Here is a 17,782-nt window from a genome sequence, read left to right as displayed (position 1 = left end):
AGACGGAACAGGAGCGACAACTAAACTGGGAAAATACGTCTGTGAAGGTTCTCAGTCATCCAGGTCATTGTAGTCAAAGGAGCTTGCAAAGAAAAAGAAGTCCAGACGCAGTCATGCATGGTGACTGCACCTGTGGGTGGGGCAAAACATACAATATATGAAGACAAGAAACTGGCATTCTACAGAGGAGCAGAACATTGTGAAACTCTTCTTTAAAGAACATCAGACAGGTTTGTTTTCTCTGCATTGGTGTTCTCACATGTTTAATGTGTTTATACTAAATGTTACAGAGAAGTACATCAAACCACATTTTCTGATTAAAGCAAACACAACATTAAAAGAACAAAGTAAAGAAACAGTTGCAGTGTTGCTATAAAAACACTGGTGAGAGTAGAAATATATGACAACGTCTGAATTCCTAAACCAATAATGAATGAAAGAATAAACCTAAAAATGTGCACAAACAATGGATTACATGTTCTTTAAAGGTTAGTGAAGTCCTGCTGCTGGTATATAAATGTGGGAATGTGAGGTTTTGCTTCACCTGACCTTCCCTCAAACAAACATTGTTTGAATGGAAACATAGTCTATGTTCTTATTAAACCTGTAGATGTGGTTTGGTATTCATGGGTCCGTCACAGATGACTGGTTTTACAGTGCTTTTGAGTTCTGGCTTATCCACCTTAAATCTGAAAGCACTTTGAAGCAGGTTTGGCCAAAGGTCACATTCTCGGGTTCATATCATATCATCATATCATATCTGAGGTCAATTAGTCTTGCAGGTATTTCTTTAAATGGTTGTCAAATAGAGAAGCAGGAAGTCTTCATTGATGACACTGACTGTCCACCAGTTCTGAACGCAGCAAGTATCATCCACCTGTCCAGGTGTGTCCGTCAGCGTCGACGCAGTGTGGAGCGAGGAAATTGAACATTGTAGTAAATGCACTCTGTAGCAGGAGCAGCAGATCGACGGGGGAGCTGGATCTCCTCGTACTGAAACACAACAGCAGCACTGAGTACAGGACAAAGTAGCACTGAAGGAGAACAATGAGCATGAGCTGCAGGGTCACCTGTACACTTTGAGTTACCTGTGGAGCCTCCAGCCTCTCACTGGTCCCAGCTGGAGGGAGGTTTGCCTGATACTTGCTGATTCTCCTCTTCAGAGACAGTGATACACAACTCAGACCTGCCAACAGACCGTCAGAGGAGTCACTTCACCTTCACACTCACATCAGCACTCATCACATACAACACATTTCTCCGCTGTGCAGAGAAATCTTCCAACATCTGGGACAACACCTGGACAACAGAAGCACTGCTGAAGCCTGCTGGGGCAGTGAGCAGTACGTTTGTGCTGTACTGTCTGTACAGCGTCGGCTTTCAGCCCCCATGGATTACATCTACGTACTTTGGTAATATGTGAGTAACATAAAGAATGTTGTGGGCCAACTTTAAAAATACTTATTTCCACAAATGTACAACTATAAAACTACCTCACATACTTGCAGCTTATGTGTAAAAGTTACAGTATGAACCTGCACTTGTAAATGTTTTATAAGCTGGATGAATATAAACTACAGAAGCCTGAATCCACATAGTAAGAAGCGCTGCTGGAAGGAGAGGGTTACAAGATGAGTTGACATCTATTATAAAAATAAGAGGTTGGTTCAAAGCAAGCTTGACAGCTGGCAGAACACAAAGAGAGGAAGTTGTTTTTAAACTGTGACTGGAAGCTGCTGCAGGTCTGAACTAAACTCTGATCAGAAACAAGTATGAGCAACACTGATCTCTTTCCACACAAGCAACACCAGCTGCAACACAGCTTTGAAGGTGAAACTCTAAAAGGACATGAACTTATATCTCACACTCAAGACAGACAAGAACTACATGCAAAAGTGAAACTTGTACAGTTAAAATTTTCACTTTGAATATGAACATCTGATGTTCCGATTGTTTATTTTGGTAAGAATGATTAAACCCCATAGTTTTATTTTATTTAATGTCCTGCTTGAATATTCAGAATGAGTTTAAGCAAGTGAATTATGCTAGCCATGATAAGCTAACATTTAATAAACAATATTAAGAAATTAAACAATACTTTTTCTTCAAATAAGTCATACATTTCTTCATATTTGTAACATTTATTCACTGTCTGTGTTTTAGCTAGTAGTAACATCACTTATTTGCTCTTACACATTTGCTAGTCTTGCTAGCTGCGCCGTTTGGGTGTTGTTCAAGTCTCAACATGTTTTAACATTCATTCTGTCCATGATTAAGACTGAAGGTTTATTTTGACAGTGTCTGCCATCTATAATCCCGTTTTCAGTCAGGTTTCACAATGAGCTCACCCGAAACTCTGGCTGATTGGGACCCACACCCGTTTTCAGGTGAAACGTCTTCAAGCAACTTTAAGAATTCCAGACGCCTTTCTTTGAAAGCTCTTTTAACTCAAAATCTGACTCTAATTCGACGTTAGATCTCTGACAGGGAGACAAGCTAATGTAATGGCTACTCAGAAGGCAGCTGTGACAAAAATACATTTTTCACAGTGTAAAACAAGATAGACCCCAAACATCCAGTCTGCATAACAACCTGGGATGCAATAGGTTTTGCATTCTTTGTGTTTAAGAAAAAGTTGTATGTCATTATGCCATAAGCATGAAAAAAAAATGTTTTCTTTTTTTGTCATATCAGGAATACTTCCTGATTCTACACTGTAGCAGGTTTCTGACAGAAACTAAGTATTTATGAGTACTGTTGTGGAAATTTTAACAATACACCTTCAGCCCCATCCTTTAAACCTTTTCCCTCACAGAGAGAATTATGACCTTGTTTTCTGCTTGGCCGTCACCCAAGGACACATATACAAGAAGATACATCCCTGATAAGCAAAAGGAGTCTCACTATCTATTTAACGTATTCCATGAACTAACAATAGCCTCACTGCGTGCGCATATATGTGTGATAGAGCATAAGGCCCATTTCTAGTGCACATGCATACAACTAGGTGAGAAAGTGATATTACTATTACTAAAGTGATTTAGCACACACATTTGAGATGATTTAGATTCAAATGGGTTATTTTAGTATAGTTAGTAATTTCGTAAAGTTTTTATTTTTTAGTATAACCTGGGCGATAATGTACATTTGGATAATTCAGTTTTTTGATTTGGAACAACTTAAAAGTTTGACTTTTAAAACTGAGTCAGAGAGATTTGAATTCTTTATTTGAAAGAAGCTGAATGATTTGAGTAAGATTGTTTGACTTAAAAAATTTAAGTCAAACTTAATTAAATTAGGTATAAACCTAATTTAATTACTTGTTACCAACTGAACATTAACTAATCAGTTGGATCAATTATTCTCTTTTTTCAGTGTACTAATTTTCAGACCTGCATTTGTGAAATATTTATTTCATTTTTTCTTACTAATTTAGTTCTAATATGAAACATATTGTAGACACCTGCATGCAGACACCACTGACTGTGAGTGATGAGAAAAATAATCTAGCTTAAAGTTTTGCAGATTTTTGACTTTACCTCCAAAATAGTTTTGTAACTACTCTGAAACCAAACCAATTTTTTTAGAGAGCACTTTTAAATACCCAGCACAGGACCGAAGTGCTGTACAGAAAATAAGTTAAAAAACAATAGAACAACAGAAAAGAGCAAAAAAAATAAATAAATACACATAATACATAAAAATTTAAACAGCCCTATATTCAAAAAGAAAACAAGATAAAACAGCATAGAATCAACTAAAAACAACTAAAAACTTAAAATAAAAACCAACATCTCACGTGGTGTCAAAGGCCAGGGTAAAGAGGTGGGTTTTCAGGAGTGACTTAAAAACAGATGGGGAAGTGGCCTGTCTCATCTCTAAAGGAAGATCGTTCCACAGTTTTGGAGCTGCTACAACAAAAGCACGATCTTTTACGCCCAGTCCTGGGTACATTCAGGAGCAGCTGATCCGCTGACCTGAGAGAGCGGGTGGGTGTATAAGGCTGCACCATCAGAGAGATAAGATGGGGCTAGGCCATGGAGAGCTTTAAAAGCAAATAAAAGAATTTTAAAATGAATCCTAAGAGAAATGGGCAGCCAGTGAAGTGAAGCTAAAATAGGGGAAATGTGCTAAAACTTTCGAGTGCCAGTTAAAAGACGAGCTGCAGCATTTTGCACCATCTGTAGATGACTAATATATGATGCGCTGACCCCAATATAAAGTGCATTACAGTAATCCAGCTGAGTGCTAACAAAGGCGTGGATCACTGTCTCAAAGTGCTGCCGTGAAAGAATTGGCTTTATTTTTGCCAGCTGCCTGAGCTGAAAGAAGCCAGATTTTACCACTGCCTTAATTTGATTATCAAACTTCAGCTCACAGTGCACTTTGACCCCCAGGTTTGTAGCAGTTGGCTTAACATACTGAGCCAAAGAATCTAAATACACTCTGGGGGTCTCAGTGGGGCGACCAAAAGCCATCACCTCGGTCTTTTATTTTATTATTGAATTTTAAAAAGTTAACAGACATCCAAGCCTTAATGTCATCGAGACACTGAAGTAATGGCTGTGTGCGGTATGTGCCTTTTTTCTTTAGAGTGACATAGATCTGTCATCAGCATAAAAGTGGAAAGCAATATCGTGCTTTCTCAGTGCAGAAACGTGATCTGATGGTTACATCTATGCACCTCTAAATGCACCACGATGCTGCACACTGCGGAGGTGTGCTGATATTAATAAAACAGCAAACCACAATGTGAAAAAAGGACAGACTCACAGATTACCACAAAAACAAGTGCAGCATTCAAGCTCAGAGAGATAGAGACGGCATGATCACTCTGCTGGTTTTTGCTCTTATGTTCAGCTCTTGGATCTGAAAGAAGAAAATGGACACAGGTTGAGAAATAGGTTAAAGAGTGTTTGAAGAAACATGTCTTACATGTTTAAGGACTTTGGGGCTGATTAGTTGAAGCAGTTTGTGATCTACATTTCAAGAAAAGTTTGAGAATGAAGTTGTGAACTGGCCCAGCCGTCAACACTTTTTAACAAACTGGTTTCTTTGAAGCCTCAAAGTGTGGACGGCTGTCAGTTTCACAAAGGTACAAAGTTACTGTAAAAAGCTGCCTTCAGTTTAAGCATCTTAGACTTTTGAAGTCTGTTTATTTTCAAAGCTTTGGACCCTCGTGAGTGTGAAAATAGTTTTAGTTACAGCTGATTTAAATAAATGAGAAAAAAAAAAATCATGCTCACATGATAAAGGATTTAAGTTGCCTGTGAAACAGCAGAGTAGGACTAGAAAGCAACACTTAAAACTCAAAACAGCTGGGGGGTTACAAAGTAAACATAACAAGGGCTGGGGACTTATTACCATTGGCAACATCCTTTAATGATATTGCTATAGAGCTTCGGTCAATCTTTCACCAGATGATCCCACTGAACCCTGTGCTGTTTGTTCTGGGTCTATCTATAGTTGGCCTCTCTGTCTTTGTACAAATGCTTTTGTTATGTAAACCTTTACATTTAGCGAGGCGATGTGTACTGTTTCAGTGGATTCAGAGACAGCCTCCCACTGTTACACAATGGTACAGAGAAACATTCAGAGTGTTGCCAATGGAGCGCCTTAGTGCCATTATAAAGGGCAATTATGATGCATTCTGTAGGATATGGCGGCCTTTGCTTGATCTCCAACCTCATGACCTTACTGTGCTAATACATAAAGGGAGATCACATTTTGTTTTTAAACATAATAATTAATGTCTGTATTCCCTTTTTTCTCCTTTTCTTTCTTTCCGTTGACTTTAAATGTGGAGCACTCGACATATTTTGACTCAGAGATGTACATTTGTAACTCATATACCTGTATTTGTTTTTTTTCTTTCTCTTCTTCTTGTTTGTATTTGGCTGTGCTGATTTGTTGCTATTTGTATTGTTCAAAAATAAATAAATCATTGTTTAAAAAAATATAACAAAGGCAAGGAACGAATAAAAAAAAAACGAAGTGACGCACAGAATCTAACTAGGAACACACAAAGAGGACACTTTTTAAAGAAACTACATGATGTTTTCAGTTTGAGTCTCAAGACTTCATAAGCTATTATTTTTACTAAATACAGCATGAGCATGACAGGGACACCCTGCCAACGGGTCACTGGTGGAAGAAAAGATGTTGCAGATAAGTGTTCATATCCAGAAACACGACAATGAGGTGGAACCAGTGGACATATACTGTGTCCACTCAGAACAGGGAGGTATTTGGTGTAGTCTTTGGTTTCCACCAGTGTGCTAAAACTAGAAGCTGCCTTTAACCACGAGGTCACTGCCTGACGTGAACACCTCTAACAGCAGGACTCTGAGACCACATCCTATGCCGCAGACAGTGAGCTGTTATTAATACAATGATCCTGATCTGCACCAACATTTAACGACTTCTTCCTTTGACTGAAAACAGAACTTTGATTAAGCTGAACTTGTGAGATTTAGCTTTGGACTCATTCATACATATACGTTAGTGCAAACTTTTTTCCCAGAGTGCACTTGGGACCTCCAAACAAACAAGACTGAGTGGAAAAACAACATGCAGCACCCTGAGGCCTCACTCAGGATTCACAGATAAAATAACTAAGAACATTTTTAACATTCATTTATTTAAGGTGGTATGATGGCTGTGAGGGGCCATGTTTCTGTAGTTTTCAGCATTAAAGTAAAAAACCTTCTACTTACCTGAGATGACGTGGAAACTCTCCACAAACTGAATGCTGCCATATTTCTTGATGGCACAGAAGTAAAGCCTGCAGTCCTCTGCTGTCACGTTTTTAATCACAAGTTTGCTTCCCAGGATTGAGAATTTGGTTTCAAAACCAGGAGAGTAGTAGGTAGAGTCTGCTGAAGAAAAACTGCGGCCGATACCTGCTCTGAACTGACTGTAGATCTTCATGTACCAGTATGGGTCTGATGTCTGATTGGAGCAGGTTAGAGTGACATTGGTCCCCAGCTCTCCTCTGACCTCGGTCACGTTCTCGGCCTGTGCACAGAGCAGAAGCACCAACAGGATCATCCACAGGAGAACCATGATCAGCTTCAGCATCCACAACAAGACGGAGTCGTCTGAAAGCAGCTCTGATGGACTCTGATAGAGAACTCCTCTACACTTCCTACTTCAGGTGCTGTTGCTCACAAACCACTAATACCAAGTAACTCTACAGGAAGTGAAACTTGTTCACCTTCAGCCAGAAATCTGCATCAGAAATTTTATACAGTAACTCTAAAGGAAGGTTGACCGTTAAACTTAGACGACAGTGATGTCTTTAAAGTACAGAGGAGCAGAGAATGTACTGACTCATGATCATGTAGTACTAGTAGTAAATGTTGCAGTAGAAATAAAAAAACAGGATTCAAATTGTTGAAACAAATCAAAAGCATAACCAAATAGCATCCTTACTTTAACATGTCTGAGCTGAAAAAGTGGCTCCGTCTTGTGTCTCTAACCAGTTACTGCGTACTTTTATACTGCAGTCTGTACTACAGATACTTCTTATTCTCTCTCTAACAGCGGTGAAGCTTCAACTACAGTATGTAGCAGTAGCCTGTGTACTACTACATGACTGCAACATGCACTACGCCCTCTGGCAGTACTGCTTTTATTACAACTGTTTCTCCTTCATTTGCACTACAGCTGTCATCTATATTTAGTTTATACTTCTCTGTTTCCTTTTACTTCATTTTCTACTGTACTTTCTAGTTTTCTATTGTTCTACTGTAAAACGATGGGTAATAACTTTTGTTATGAGCAGAATTACTACCTCATTACTGCCCCTACTGTCAGCACTGATACTGCAAACTTAACCCTGAAACTGGGTCAGACTGTCTGTCCTTGACTTCAGCCTGGAGATGGTTTCAGTTCTAACACTGTTAGTGAATCTCTCTGTCACCTGATCTGATGGTGTTTAATTGCTGGTTTGTGCTGCTACTCTCAGTCTGATCACTGCGGTCATTATTATTTAAAATATCTTGATAGTTCTCATGTTTTATGCTCAGTAACTTTGCTTTCTGTTCTTCAGTCGCCTTCCAACTGCCTGTGTGAAACACCTGAATAATTTTTTCATGTATAATGTTATACCTGTAATACATGTATGTGGAACAAAAGGGTAAAAAAGGAAGCAGCTTTTATTGCTCTTACACGACACTCCAAACAAAAACAGAAAAATCATAAAGAAACAAACAAAAACTAGAAGCTAGGAAAGGAAAACAAATGAACAAGCAAACTATGACGCTATGAAAACATGGAAACACAGCCTATGGGGACAACACGACAACAAGCAGGGGAGATGAGGACAAAAGATTAACCAGAGGCTAGACAATAGGTTGGGACACAGCTGAACGTAATTAGTCACAAAAGGGACAGAGGAAGCAAAAGTGAAGTCAAAGCAAACAGGACAAGAGATTTCCAAAATAAAACAGGAAGCTACACACACACACTGAGACTCACCCCAAGACACATGAGCTTGACACAAGGACAGGGGAAACGAGACAAACTAGAGAGACAGTGGGATGAGGGACCAGACATGGACACAAGACAGACTAGGGAGACGAGGAGCAAAACACAGAGATGAACATGTGAACAGGGACAGAGACAGACACGGTATGACCGAGAGACTGAAAGAATAAGAGAAAACACAGAGATGAGGAGACGAGGACAGAGTGGACATGCAGCTACATGAACAACATATATAGAGCTAAAAATGCAAATGATAAAAAGTCAGTATACAAAACTAAAGACCAGCTAATACAGAACTAGAATATGGAAATCTCCTAAATCCAAAAGAACGAGTCACAAAACCAAAATCAACTTTAAAACTGGATCCGAAATATTACAAAATATCTCTAATATATAAATATTGTGATATTTAACAGAAAAATAAAATATATATGAATAAAGTTGGAATTGAGGTTACAATTTCAGGACCATGGAAAGTGCATGGAGTTTTCACCATGATCTGATGATCTGTCTCAAACACATTCTTAGTGTTGGACCTGCACTAATTCAGCTGCCTGCACTTTAACAATGTTTTATTTTTTAAACAAACACAGCAAAGTGCTACTGTTAACACCATCAGGCATTTTATGCGTCGCAGCCCACAAAACTAACCACACTTGCAGTCTTATTAGGACACTGCTATTTTGTCCTTTTTAGTAGATATGGTCATATTTACATACACAAAGGAACGTAAACCTGACAGTTACAGCATTGCTAACACAGGTGACAGTAGAAATATGTAACAACCTCTGAATTTTCTAAACCAAAAACGAATGAATCAAACTGAAAATGTGCACAAACATGGATTGCATGTACTTTAAAGGGTAGTACACGAGTATGGTTTTGCTTCACCTGCAGAAAAAATAAGACTTCCCTGAAACTGACATTTTCTGGAGGACAACGTGTTTCTAAACCTGTAGATGTTCAGGATTCCTCTGCGGTGTGCACTAGCATGTCCCACATTACTCAAAACTCTGGCTTTGAACTGTCTGCTGATAGTAACTCAGCATACAAGTGTGTGTGTTCTCCTCTTTGCCCCACATTTCATGCTGGTGCTGTGGGTCTGTCCACTGTGGGGAAACCACACGGTTTGCTGTGAAGCCAGATATCCAAGAAGACACAACATCCATGACTTCCAAAGAATCTCACACTGTGATTGGCCAGAGCATTCAGGGATAGCTCAGTAGGTAGTGTGGTTGCCCCATGATCGGAAGGTTGGGGGTTTGAATCCACTGAACGGCTCCCCTGAGGTACCCCTGAGCAAGGTACCATCCCTACACACTGCTCCCTGGTGCGCCTGTTTAGTGGCTGCCCACTGCTTCACTGAGTGAATGGGTCAAATGCAGAGAGAGTAATTTCCCCACGGGGATCAGTGAAGTATACATCATTATTATTATTCGACAGGTTTCCACTTGTACTCATCTTAACAAACTCCGGGTGCTTTGTCAGTGTTTCTGTCTCTCTGTTTGTTTTTTTCATGGTAGAGTTTGAGCTTTGTGTGTGTGTGCAGCGATTATCCACAGAATTAGGTTTGTTTTTAATGCCGTGCTGCCTCATAACAAGAAATCCAGAAAGTCTTTTATGAAGTGACGTCATTGATGAAACTGAAGCCTCGCTGGTTCAGAAAGTGGTTCAAGTGTTGGTGTGATTTATGTGCATATAGAAAACTCAATGTATGCCCACATAATTTACGTGTGTGTTGGAGACATCACGTGAAAGTTTTTTCTCCAAAGCTAGAGAGCTCATTACTAAAAATCTAACTGACCAAGTCCAAAATATTTTTAGAGAATGTGAATGAAGTCACCATCAGCTGAATATTTGTAAGCACAATCATTGTCCCATCACTGGAAAGCAGTGCAACACTTAATGTCTCATGTCCTGTTTATTTAAACACTGACTGAAATCATATTGATCAGGATTTTTCCACATTGATGGACTTTTATTATCCTTATAAAAACTGATGAAATTAATTAACTACACAAAGTCATATTAAGGTGTTTTTATGTTTTTATTTCTATTCTTTGATTATCTCCATGCTGACACTGTTGGAACACAGCCACAAGGCCATAACAAATAGTTGAAATGAGCACATGAAACCTTGAGAAAGGAACTTTTTTTTAACCCCTTGGAAGAAAAGTTTCAAGGCTTCACTACTATTTACCCTTGCAGACTTTCACAGAGCATTAAATCCCTCTATCTCTTCGAGAGAGATGATGTCACCTATTTTCTTGTAATTTCTCACATGAACATGTTGCTTTTTTGTAGTTTCAGTTCTGTTTAAGCTCTGAATGTAAATCAGCGGATTCTGTTTTTGCACACACACATTGTCACACAGTAACAAAAGCACAACATGACACATTACGCTGTCTCATTATTTATTTAACAAAAGCTAAACCAACTGTTAATCCCAGCCTTACTGTTTCCGTAGGAATAAACAGGATTTGCAGCACCCAGGTGCACATCAGTAACTGATCATCAGTGAGCGTGAGCAGCTCTATAAAAGCAGCATTGTTGGCAGGTTGCAGGTCTGGAGCGTTCAGGTGTTTGTTAACACAACGCAATGATCTTCTAAATTCACTCCAACGTCAGATGGTCTTGAATTGAAAAAAAGAAAAAAAAAGAAAAACTACCTCTCACACTCTGCTTGATCTATTTATGACTTTTTGAAATTTAATTTTCAGTCTCTGGTAGCTTTACAATTTATATTGTTTTTATTTTTTTTAAATCTCAAGATTTTCAGACACGGCCTTTTTTTGTCCAACATTGTAACGTTCACACTGTGTTCACTATAATGTGATGAATGAAAGTGAACTGTACACATATTTACAGGTTTTTACAGCAGCCTCTGGGTCTGGTTTATCCATCTGAAGTTCTGAAGCACTTTAAAAAAGGTTTGGCAAAAAGTTGTGAAATCTGAATCCAGCAGGTATCATCCACCTGTCCAGGTGTGTCTGTCAGCTTTGAGGCAATGTGAAGCAAGGCAGGTGAAGTTTGTAGTAAATGCCCTCTGATGGAGGAGCAGCAGATCGAGGCGGGGGCTGGATCTCCTTCTTCTGAAACACAACAGCAGCACTGAGTACAAACAAAGTAGCACAGAAGGAGAACAATGGGCACGAGCTGCAGGGTCACCTGTACACGTTAGGGCCTTTCCCACTACTAACACTCGGCTTTGTTTGACTCAACTTGGTCTTTAGGTACATCATTTTCCATTAGGTGGTAGTACCTGATACCAGGTACTAAAAAAAGTAGCTGGTTCCAGTTCCTTGTTTTAGAATCTGCTGAGTTTCAAGGGATCTGAGGCGACATGCAACATCAATAGACTCCATGCCACCGATTGGCTAGTTAGTGGCATCATTTAACGAGTAATGAGAGCGAATTCTTCAAAAACTAAACAGCATTTTTGTGTTACTATCGCATACAAGTAATGTCACAGGATTCGCTACTCAATTGTACCAAACTGACCCAAACTGGGTCGAGTTGTGTAGATACTGGTTGAAAAGTCTGAGTTACCTGTGGAGCCTCCAGCCTCTCACTGGTCCCAGCTGGAGGGAGGTTTGCCTGATACTTGCTGATTCTCCTCTTCAGAGACAACGATACACAACTCAGACCTGCCAACAGACCATCAGAGGAGTCACTTCACCTTCACACTCACATCAGCACTCATCACATACAACACATTTCAGGAAGCACAGTCAGCTGCTCCTCCCAACAATGTGACACCTAATGAGTGCATAAAGGTTCCTTCCTCTCACTCCTTCCAGCAGAGCTTTGTATCATTCACAGTTCAAACTAATCCTTCTTTATCTCATCCTGGACAATAACGCACTCTGAAAATGTTTTTGTTTTTCCTAACAAACTGCTGACTTTAACTAAATAAATTACATGTAAATTTTCTTTATAATTGTGTTACACAAGTGCAATGTAAAACATTTCATGTGATGGAAACTGGTAAAACTGATATACAAGTTTTTACAAAGCACTTTTTTCAACTATTTGAATAAATAAACCTTTGATTTGACATATGTTACTTAAACTTATTGCTTCATGTTTAGTGAAGGTGAAAAATCATTTTTCTGAGTTCAGCTTCTTAGTTCAGTTTTTGTCCTGATCCTGAGTGTGACCCAGTGTTTTGTGTTTAATTTATATTTGGTGATTATTGTTATTCATGGTTTTAGTTCTTTTGAGGTTATATTTTGTTGTTCTGGTTTCTATTTTCAGTTTCTTCACATTCTCTGTGTCCCACGTCTGGTTACTTGTTGCCTCTGTGCTTCATGTTACTTCTGTTTCCAGATCTGTCATGTTTCCACGTCTTAGTGTCTACTCTGCATCTTTGTGAATTGTCTCATGCTTCCTGTTTTACTTTGGTAGTCCTCATCTTATGTAAACGTTTTTACATTTTCTTCCTTTGGTCTCATCATGTTTGATTACTCCTGGCTGTGCTCTCCTCCTGTTTCTCATTCCCTCGTTATCACTCTGTGTATTTAAGCCCTGTGTTCCTTTTTGCCAGCGTTGCATTGTGCCCTCACTGTGCTGGTGACAAACACAGACATAAAAACAGCTTCATTAATGAGCAGGTGGTTTGATTGCTGTTCTGTAACATGATCTAATGGTTGCACACTGTGGAGACATGGTGGTACTAGCAGAAGAGCAGAGACACCAAAGCTTCAGACAAAGTAACAGACTCACAGATCACCACAAGAACGAGTGCAGCGTTCAGGCTCAGAGAGCTCAGGATGAAAAGCTCACTCTGCTGGTTGCTGTCAGTGAGTGCGACAGGTTTTTGAGTTACATCTGAAAAGAAAAGGGAGACAGATTTATGAACAAGTGTGTGAAACATGTTTTACATGTCTGAGGACTTTTCAGCTGATAGTTTAAGAAGTTTGAACTGGCCCAGCTGTGAATACTTTTTAACCTTTTTTTTTAACCTTTATGATTCACACTTTAACTTTTGAATTTGCCACTCCTCTGTAAGAAAAATGCTTTGGTGGTCGCTTAAATCACTTGTCTCAAAACTGACATCAGACAAAGCTCACAACCCGCCCACTTGTCTTCACTAAAGGTTAGCGTATCTGTTGCTGCTACAAGAGGGTGTATTTTGCTGACATTCATTGGCCTCTGGTTTCCACATCACTGTTGGTTTCCTACTGTATCATTTTGAGGCATTAGACAGCTATTTCATAGAAATTCACAGCAATCAAATTGAGGGTTACATAAAGGTTGTGTTTTATACAATTTTAAACAAGGTGGATGTTCATTGTTCCATTAGCCCACTCCTGTGTTACTGATAGAGTTACTTCAAGCTCAGCTGATTTCATTGATACCCATGTAGTCTGAGACTGTTTGGACCTTTATTTTGTTATGTTGCTCTTCAGACTGGTCTAGTCTTTTTTTACACCTTAAATAGGAAATGTGCTGCATTTCTCTGTCAGACTCACATCAGAGGTGTAAAAAGAAGAAAACCACAATTTTACTGCCAGACCTATATACTTTTGGCATATTTAACTGACAGTGGGGCATTCTGACACCACATCCTCTAAAAAAGTCAATGCAAAAATGTTAACTAGTCAGTTACCTGAAATAAGATGGAAAGTTTCCACAAACTGAGTGCTGCCTCCTCTCTTGATGCCACAGAAGTAAAGCCTGCAGTCCTCTGCTGTCAAGTTTTTAATCACGAGTTTGTTTCCCAGGATTGAAAATTTGGTTTCAAAACCAGGAGAGTAGTAGGTAGAGTCTGCTGAAGAAAAACTGCGGCCGATACCTGCTCTGAACTGACTGTGGATCTCCATGTACCAGTGTGTGTCTGATGTCTGATTGGAGCAGGTTAGAGTGACATCGGTCCCAAGCTCTCCTCTGACCTCGGTCACGTTCTCGGCCTCTGCACAGAGCAGAAGCACCAACAGGATCATCCACAGGAGAACCATGATCAGCTTCAGCATCCACAACAAGACGGAGTCGTCTGAAAGCAGCTCAGCTCTGATGGACTCTGACACAGAAGTGCTCTACACTTCCTACTTCAGGCACTGATTATGTTGTGTGCAACACCTTCAGACAAACCACAAATACCAAGAAACTCCACAGGAAGTGAACCTCCTTCACATCCAGCCTAACGTCTGCAGCATTGACTTTACTTTGTGCAATCACCATTTCAGGTATTAACGTGATCTGGCCTAATTATACAGTTACAATGCGCATATATATTTGGAGTGTGGTGGGGTGCAGCTTAGAGAGGTAGCTGTGTTTTATGAAGAGATAAAGAGTCTGATTAATCCTGCTGCCCTGACCTCTAAAGGTAGTACTAGTAATACATGTTTTAGCAGAAGTAACAGCAGAAGCTACATCAATGTAAATTCTGAAACACTGAACAGCAGAGCTAATGGTCATCATTGGTCGAGCATGTTGATGAGCTGATCAGGTGGCTCCATCTTGTGTCTTCAAGCTGTTATAGCAGAAAAACACAAATATTTAAATATCTAGAACTCTCATAGTACTCATATTAAAAATCCAACTCTATTCTATATTAGTGCAGATACAACAAACTTCTACTACAGTTCAAAAGTCTCCAAAAGTTTGAAAAACTGACATCTTTAGCTTAGATTTATAACAAGGCTCAGTTGATAGATTTCTGGGAACTGGAACTTAATGATCTTGAGCTTGATTATATGGACACAAATATTCCACGCACATATATTTTATGTAGGTGCAAGATCATTTAAGGCTATACTGGATTCTCTAATGCACAGAGAGCCACTCCAAAGCGGTCACCACTGGCGTAATGCAATATCTTTTTTTTTTTTTACCACTCAGTAATCTGGCTGCACCATTTGACTAACTCCAGTCTACATGTGCAGTCTTTTCAGGGCAGCATTTTTTCCCTGCATCTGCGTGTGTTGTTCCCGGGTACTCCGGCTTCCTCCTCCAGTCAAAAGACGTGCAGTTAGTGGGGTTAAATCAATTAAATCTAAATTGCCTGTAGGTGTGAATGTGAGTGCAGATGACTGTCTGTCTCTATGTATCAGCTCTGCGACAGACTGGTGTACCCTGCCTATCAACAGCTGGGATAGGCTCCAGCCCCCTGTGACCCTGAAAAGGATAAGTGGAAGAGAATGGATGGATGGTGTCGTCTCTTCCAGACTGGATGTTTAAAAAAAATTTACAGTTTGGAGATATTCTGAGCTGCAAGATACTCTTCACCACAGGATTGCTGTGCTTTAGCAGAAGGAGTTTTTTTCTTTCTTTTTTTTTAAAATTATATTTCAACCTAAGAATGGAAGGTGAAAAGTGTGACCTTTGTTTTGGACTCTTGTAGCTGGAAAAACTGTGGGACACACACATGGTGGACTCACTCAGTCTTTTTAAGGAACAGTGATTTCCAAGAATCAAAGCTAAATTCAGCTCTTCATTATCTGCATAATAATTAAAAACCATGTTTATAATAATTTGACTTAGATGGAAGAAAGAAAACAACAACAACAAAACTACCGGCTCCGACATCGACCTCTGTGGGACCCCAAATGTCATCACTGCATCAACAGTGATGACATCTGCAGTGTCTTCCAGTGTTAACTGAGAATGTCTGAATTTAAGAAAATATTTACACCAGTTAAGAGCCAAACTCTGGACTGTGTTTCAAGTGCTCAATGAGCAAGGGAAAGGGGGCCCAGGCCCATCCAGACCGGGGCCCAGCGCAGCAGCGCCTCCCGGCCCCACAGAGCCCAGGACAGTCCACCCAACCCCACCACAGAGAAAACTGCACCCACCCCACCATCCACTTTTCTTCCAGACTACATAAGACAATAAACACCCAGGCTGAGATCTTCCTCCACCTCTCCTGTATCTCCCCCTCCTGCAGAGAGAGCCCCTGAGGAGAGGAAAGCTCCTGCAAGATGTGACAATCTTCCCCACCAGTTGAAGAGCCCCCCAGGTGGCTCGATGCACCGGCGGCACCCTGCTCCAGGGCTGAGCCCCCATGCACCCACCCGCCCACAACCCCGGCAACACACCAACCAGGACCCAAGCCCCCGAGGCCCGGCCCGGGCCCCAGCCCAGAGACGGAGCGCCCCCAGAACCTCACGCCCATCCCGGACCCACCCAGGGGCAGCCAGGCTACCAGGTCAGTAACCCACGTCCGTCAGCACAGACCCTCCCCTAGCCTCGCTGCACGCAGCCGCGAGGAAACAGTCACCTGAGAGCCAACAGAGCCCCTATCCGGACATGACCGCTACCCCGGGTTGAGCCCCCCAAGGAAGATGCCTCCGGGGAACCCCCCGACACCCTAAGCCTGTCCCTACCCCCACACCAATCACAACAGTGAAAGCAGTCCTACCAATTTTGCCTAAAATTTGTGAAAAAGGCATCTCCAAAATAAATTGCATGCTGCTCTTGAACCATTTGGAGTATATGCATGGTTTTGGTCTCTTTTGAAAGGAGACAATCTGTAGTTTGTTCCTGAGGTGTCAGAATCACTTTATGTCATACTGCTATTGAGTAATAGAACTTTGAACACACTAAAAAAGAGAGAAAAAAAAATCCGCCCAAGTTTTTTTTTGTAAGGAATGCATGCAGATGCCTACCTTGTGAGGTATTAGCTGGAAAACACAACAGGATCAAAGCATGAAGCCTTACCAAGCCACAATTCAAATTTGATAACAATATCTTAGAAAATGAGTGTTCTATGCAAGTTTATTTAGGTCTATGTATAGGCGCTACCCAAAAAAGGCCACTTGGAGACTCCAAATGGCCCTTTGTAACAATCAACACATAAAAGGCTGTAATTCTTGAATGCTTTTATGTACAGTCCTAATTTTGGTCTCTAATTAAAGGTTACACTCAGAGCTATTCTTACATCCAGATTTATTGTCAATACTTTACAAAATTACAGGAGCATAAACATTATACAGTGTTTTTTTTTCAATTTCGAAACAAATGTAAAGGGAAAAAAAAGTATTATGGCATTAAAACTCACTATATATACACATTATGTATATGCATCTGTGTGTGTATAAATATATATATAGTTTTTCACACAAATGTATTTTTACAATTATATTTTTTAGAGATCATTGGCATCATGCCAGTCTTTATAACAATCTCGACTTGGCAAAAAGCACAAAGGCACATCACAGGAGGAGCACTTTACTGGTGTCTTTGCCTGGCAGTGTCTGCACCTCAGACGACCTGTGGTGCTGTGTCCACTGATATGCACAGGCTTGTGATGTGCTCTGTTTGGAGAGGGTGATGGTGCGGGCGATGGAGC

At 40.3% G+C, this 17,782-nt stretch overlaps 1 protein-coding gene and 1 pseudogene across 1 annotated transcript; both read right to left on the bottom strand.

Annotated features, from left to right (window-relative positions):
* Nucleotides 1-894: 894 nt before the first annotated feature.
* On the bottom strand, nt 895-7,065 carry LOC146607920 (uncharacterized; annotated as a pseudogene).
* Nucleotides 7,066-11,483: 4,418 nt separating this feature from the next.
* On the bottom strand, nt 11,484-14,465 carry LOC146607919 (uncharacterized). Its single transcript, XM_085348825.1, has 4 exons — nt 14,102-14,465; nt 13,216-13,320; nt 12,040-12,137; nt 11,484-11,582 (listed from the first exon to the last, which is right to left on the bottom strand). The coding sequence occupies exons 1-4, from the start codon at nt 14,463-14,465 to the stop codon at nt 11,484-11,486; spliced, it is 666 nt and encodes a 221-aa protein (XP_085204951.1).
* Between the last annotated feature and the right edge of the window lie 3,317 nt (nt 14,466-17,782).

Source organism: Diplotaxodon limnothrissa, linkage group LG23, assembly GCF_057381915.1.
Source record: "Diplotaxodon limnothrissa isolate DT_005_m linkage group LG23, D_limnothrissa_male_GT1.1, whole genome shotgun sequence".
NCBI lineage: Eukaryota > Metazoa > Chordata > Actinopteri > Cichliformes > Cichlidae > Diplotaxodon > Diplotaxodon limnothrissa.
The sequence above is the reverse complement of the archived record's forward strand: the minus strand, read 5'-3'. Positions and strand labels throughout refer to the sequence as shown.